This window comes from Dichomitus squalens (assembly GCF_000275845.1).
Source record: "Dichomitus squalens LYAD-421 SS1 unplaced genomic scaffold DICSQscaffold_27, whole genome shotgun sequence".
Lineage (NCBI taxonomy): Eukaryota > Fungi > Basidiomycota > Agaricomycetes > Polyporales > Polyporaceae > Dichomitus > Dichomitus squalens.
This window is the reverse complement of record NW_006766909.1, coordinates 188,456-194,507: the sequence shown is the minus strand read 5'-3', so window position 1 is coordinate 194,507 and position 6,052 is coordinate 188,456. Positions and strand designations below refer to the sequence as shown.

Here is a 6,052-nt window from a genome sequence, read left to right as displayed (position 1 = left end):
CTTTCGTCTGCGACTCAAAGCGGGTGAGTACAGCTTCCGTCAATGATTTGCTTACCGCGCTCTCTATGACCGCCTTGGCATAGACGGCTAATGCTATGCAACACTCCGACGCCCATGCCATCTTCCCTGAGAGTCCCACTCCTACATGATGAAGGCCTGTGATGAGGCCCTCCGCCGTGGGTTCTCCAGCCGCCGGTACCATCTGATTTTTCCGCAAGACAGCGAGAGCTTCGTCCATGGTCTGAATCTTGTCCACCGCTGCCGTAAAGGTGGCTGTAGCCGGTGTGGACCGCAGTTGCTTGGTAGGCGGTGCGCCTGTCGCTACAGTTGTCGATGTCTTTCTTGTCTGCGAGGCGGTTTGTGGCGATGCTGCCGGTCCTCGCCTGGTAGTGTCCTGGGGCATCCTACTGTCCGTATGTATTGCTGCTGTTTCATGTACGCTATAGGCCGTCGCCCAGAGGGATAACTGACCACACGACGTAGCCCGCTCCTATTGGCTGACGATCGTGGGAAAGTTGCCGTAGGTGGTGGTACGAGTGAAAGGAGCTCCGTGTCAGATGGGATTATGCTACGCGTTGGTCCCCAGTGCACCACGCATCGAATTACGACGGTGATCCATACAGCTTCTCGTTCTCAGATAAAAGTTTCAATATTCCTAGCGCCGTCCTAGGCCGGTCTACTTCCGCCCACGGCTCTACCTTCTTGACACAGAGGTCGTATCTCATTCACAGCTCATTCGTCCGTGCTTCTAGCTCCGCTTTGGGATAAGCACAACCGTCAGGGGAATCGGATGGTATGAGCCGTAGGTGATCGAACAAAAGTGCGCGCGCAGAAATGCGTGTCGAAAAGTTCTCGCCTCGGTATCACGATACATGCATGAATGATATTGACATCGCCACGGCTTTTGCATTACAATCATACTGTTACAGCTTTGCAGCTAGCACATCTCCGCCGTACACTATCTTCGAATTCAACGCAATCCTTCGATGGTAATCCTCTTGTGCCTTCGTCATCTGATCATGGGTGTGTGCGATCTCTCCTTCCTCTACCCAGCGGCGGAAAGCCTCCAAATCGACCTCGCTCGTCGCGTCTTTCACGCTGATTGACCAAGTCACATGCTCCAACAGGTACAGAGCACATGAGATAGCGGCGAAGTAGTTGAGCAAGGGCGTGGTCAGAAGAGCGTTTGTGGTGCTTTCGCCGAAGTGAACGGGCAGCCTCTCAAGCGATGCAGAGAGTATTTCGACCGCTCGCAGAGCAGGAGAATGCAGCCGAGCTTCGGCTGCTTGAATCAGCGAGCGCCCCCACTGAAAAGGATACGATTATGAGTAGTTAGTATACTGAAATATGTCAGAAGGAACACGCGTACCTCGATGTAGTACGTGACCGCCTTCGGCTCCTTTGACACCGCGCGCGTCAAGTCCAAGGCGCACACGCTAATGGTGCCTTCCCATATCTTCTCGACCATAGCATCGCGGATGAGTCTACCAGAGCAACAAAGATTGGCAGGTTGATGTTGATAGCGTTTCACCAACAAGTCTGGAACACTCACCTGCCAATGCCAGTCTCTTCCATGTACCCCAAGCCACCCAGTGCGCCCATGGCCTGCTCCATGCCGGCAGTGGCCCAGTGCGCCGCGTATCCCTTGATCGTGGGTGTCAGTAACCTCAGTCGAGCCTCCTCTTCTACGCTTGCCAGGCCGCATTCGCTCCTTCCAAGCAAGCCGATCGCTCCAAACGTGAGGTTGACCAGCGCCTTATACAAGAGCGTGATCTCAACGAGACCTGCCACGTGCATGGGCACGTCTTTCAGGAGAGTCTTCCCGCCCTCGACAGCGCGCACCGTGGAATAAGCGCGTGCGATGGAAAGGCAGCGCTGCAGGGACCCTACGCAGTGGATTGTCGAGTGTACCCGTGTGATGTTGAGCATGCGCGCGATGCACCTCACGCCCTCGTTGAGCGGACCAAGCAGCCAGGCACGGGTGCCGCGCAACTCGAGCTCAGCTGTGGGGACGCCGTGAGTGCCGACTTTGTTCTTCAGGCGATGCAGGAAAACTCCGTTGGATAGAGGCGAGGAGTACTGGCCCATGCGCAGGGGAATCAAGAAGAGCGACAGGCCGCGCGAGCCTTGGGACACATCGCCGGTACGTGCGAGCCCGACGGCCATGTTTCCCTCTGCTGCGCTGGAGAACCACTTGAGGCCGTCCAGGATGTACGGATCGCCCAGATCACCGTCTACGCGCTCTGTGGGTACGGCGCGAGTTTCGGTCTGAGATACATCAGAACCACCGGGACGCTCGGTCATCCACTGACCGGAGAGGTAGGCAGTTGCAGGATCCCGACTCAGCAAGTGTGGGAGCAGCTCGCGCTTCATTGCCTCGGTCCCGAACAGATGGATCACTGGAAGACGGTGTGAGTGAGCAGAAGGAACTATTGCAACACTGTCAACGATTGACTTACATCGCGTAGCACCATCCGTCATCCCCATGGGGCACATAATCTAGGCGATGTTGATGCTGAGCTTTTGTGGACCTTGTATAATGGGTTCTACTACTTACGGCGTGACAATCTCCGGTCATGATCATGTTCCGCACGAACATGACCGTCCTGCTGTATTCACGATAATCCAATTCGTATGCTATCGCATTGTAGCCCTCTTCAATAGCGAATGCTTCAATTCGACGCCACCCTTCCGATGTGTGCAGAATGTCGACACGACGACCGAACTCGTCGTATTGCGTTACAGACGCTGGCTGCACCAGTGGCGCAAGGGGACGTATATCTTAGATGCATTCAAAGCACTCTGTAAGCAGCGGCGGGGCTAGGATAGGAAACCAACTCACCTTTGATTAAGACGTCCCCTAAACGTGTCAAGTCGCTGTCGACAGACTTCTTGATCCTATCGCAGTGTAAGTTGCATGGTTATGAGCTCGAATCGTACATACTCATGAGGAAGGATGCGCCTGAGCAAGGAAGGTAGGACGGGATCTTGTAGGTAAGGATGTTCAGTCGGGTACGGAGGCTGCGGAGACTAGTCAGCGAGTCTAACACGCAGTGATGACTGACATGCAGCTCACCTGCTGAAAACCTTCTTCGATGCGCATTTAGAATTGACTTGAGGCGTGCGAGGGGGCTAATGAGTGTGGCGGGGAGCTCCTTGGTACAGAATGTGGATAGGGTTCCTGCCGCTGCATCCCATGGGAGGGGCTTATGTAGGCAGTATGCTTCGATTATGTCGGTATCTGAAAAGAACTGCCTCGGGGATTCCGGCTGTGCGGCGGATATAGGAGGTTCTAAGGATGTGGGCGTACCACACAGTGCGTCAGTTGAGATCTCGGGTGTGCAGGTTTCCCGGGTCTCGCACGATAGACGCCTTGAATGTCACCGACCTGTCTGTGGCCTATCTTCCTTTAAGCATGTGCCTGCACCCTGTGCAAACTCGTCCAAGAAGATCGGACAGGATAATGTACATAGTATGCACGGTGCACCGACGGTATCCTTCTACATACGTGGGCTGTGATCACGTGATCCTGTTGTCGCGTCCTGTCCTAGACAGTTGCCACCACCACCCCAAACCAACACTATCACCAACTCCGGAACCCCGGTCTGACATGACCTACTCGTTCACCATCTGACTTTTCTCTGCTTGCGCTGGAGGATGACCAAACGATCCCACACGACGTCCGCTTTTCTCTTCCAGCAAGCCTGGAGTCGTCGCCACTCTGAGCGGCGGGCACTCCACCTAGGTCCTCGGCATGGACATCTTTCCTAACAGCAGGCTTGCCGTCTCTGGCTCTGCAGACAAGACGGAAATTCATCTTGTCCTCGCGTCGTCTTCTGAGCCCTCTTGTCTCACAGCTTGTCCTCGCTCCCCTGTACAGCTACGGTCCTCAGCTCCAGCCATGGCTGAAGTCGGTGAGTATCATCCGCGAGTCGATTCTGTCTTTCTAGTCCCCTTCTCTAGTCACTACCGTAGCCACGTCTGCTTTTGGTGTCATTGTGCGTTCTGGCATCTCTTCGTTGACTTCCACAATGCGTGGGTGGTTTGCTGTGAGACGTAGTCTTACCGCCGAGCTTAATAGGAGGATTGTCTCCGGACTTCGTTCCTTGTTGTATGATGCATCATTTTATGAATGCCCTTGCGTAGCGATGTACTTCTATCGCGTTGTTGTGCTCAATATAGTCTCCTGTTTTGCATCCTTCCTTCCGGACGCTCGGCGACCTCCCCACGCCGCGAAGCTGAGTGAACACATTTAGCCCTTCTTTCTCTATCTTCTTCCAGAAGCTCGTGATTCCCTATGTGCTGCTCAACTTCCACAACAGCAAGTCGTTTCAAATGGAAGCAACCCCTCTATCTTCCGTGCAGAGCGCGAGAATTGAATGACAGCAAGGGGTGGCTGTCGTCGATCAAGGCAAGAGCTCAACCGACACCATGAAGCCTGCCACGTTCCCGCACGTCTCCCTAGGAAACATAAGCAAGTCACATCGCGTGTCTGTCGTCAGCGTCTTCTTCGGCAACGACAACGGCACCCCGGCGTAAGTGAGAACAAGAGCGCAGAAGTTCTGATCGTGTTCGCAAATGTGTTCCGGCAGACGGAGCGCAACATACACAGGAGTACATCGCGCGACGGGAATTCGGGGGGAGGAGGCGCCCATCAGAGGCCCCGTGCGCGATCAATGCTTATCACCGAGGACACCACCCGGAATCCAATGGTTATAAAGACCAGCGGATTTCGCTTGGCCTCCTTGCGGAAGCCACTGGTCGCGTCAGTGGGCCATGTTGTGTCAACGGAAATCAAAGGACGCGCCCGTGGCGGGGTGTCCTGAGCGACTTCGATGAGAGCCTTGTGCCGAGACAGGCACTCGCCCTAAGAGGCGCCGGTGCTATCGCTGCCTTCTTCCTTCCACCATCGCGTCGTGTATTCTGGGAGATCGTCTCTGCGTGCCCCCTCATCTCACCTTGAATTCTCTCTCCATATGGCCAGTTCTGGATCAGAGTAAGTCGTACAGTCCATCGTTAGCGTAGGGCAGGTTTAAAATGATATATTGAGGCCACAGAATGCCGTTATAGGGGGGTCACGCGAGATCCTCAACCCACGAGGACAACGACGTCGGCCTCACTGAAGAGAGCACCAACGTCCCCATCCCAGCTCGCTCCGGAGCACCAGAGCCCGAGGTCGAAATGGAGGATGCTGGCACCCAGGAAGGCGAGGAGGATGACGATGACGGCTCCGTCGACCTGGAACAATTGGGGCCCGCCCTTTCCAGTCGTATGGAGGATTAGCTACGCATGGTTGTTTGCTTTGAGTCAATGAGATATATTAGTTGCATTCTACGCGTGTCAAAGTCGTCCAATACAACAGTGCTTGCAGTCAAAGCAACACCATCTACCGCACTCGAGCAACCCCTAAGCGCCCTGCTGACCAGAAATTTACCATATTTGGGGCCAGGGCACCCACACGTATCACCGCTGGCGGCCTCATGGGTGCCCTGGTGTCGCGCCACCCAAAATCTGGGTGGCTTTATGACCATTGACATCCGCATGGCCGGGCGATGGCCCCCGCTGGGAGCCCGTGCCAGCGAATTCCAGTCGCGCGATGTACTCCTGTGTAGAGCAATGTGGAGTAGTCCATAGATTGCACCATCACGGTGGAGGTGGAAAGCAAGTTCTGTTCGATGCACATTTTCTGTATGGAGCGTTACTGGTTTGCATTGCGTTGTCGCGTCTTGTCTCGTCTCATGTCTCCACTTCTATAGCCTTTTCAGTGTCTCTGCTGTCATTTAACACCCATAGCCCACAAAGCAAGTGACTTGCAGCAAGGAAGACCTCAACTCTTGATTTTGGTGCATGAGCCCTGTTGGAATCCTGGCGTCAAGATGGCGAGCTCGCGGAACGAGCGCCACAGGTCCCGCCCCCCGACGGATACCCGCGCCCTTATCTACCCCTATTTAGCTACGTATATAAGCCTTATTGTATCTACTGTGTACGGCACGCGTTTGCACCGGCCAAACGCGAATCCCATTTGTGCCCGCTTGCCCTCGAACTTCTTCAA

The 6,052-nt window shown here is 54.8% G+C and overlaps 1 protein-coding gene across 1 annotated transcript; it reads right to left on the bottom strand.

Moving 5' to 3' along the window:
• Nucleotides 1-923: 923 nt before the first annotated feature.
• Nucleotides 924-3,279, bottom strand: DICSQDRAFT_108686 (acyl-CoA dehydrogenase NM domain-like protein; the record flags this gene model as incomplete). The annotated part of the gene is made up of 8 exons (XM_007367643.1): nt 3,077-3,279; nt 2,945-3,021; nt 2,843-2,898; nt 2,558-2,781; nt 2,460-2,499; nt 1,553-2,399; nt 1,370-1,484; nt 924-1,307 (listed from the first exon to the last, which is right to left on the bottom strand). The coding sequence occupies exons 1-8, from the start codon at nt 3,101-3,103 to the stop codon at nt 924-926; spliced, it is 1,770 nt and encodes a 589-aa protein (XP_007367705.1). The 5' UTR covers nt 3,104-3,279.
• Between the last annotated feature and the right edge of the window lie 2,773 nt (nt 3,280-6,052).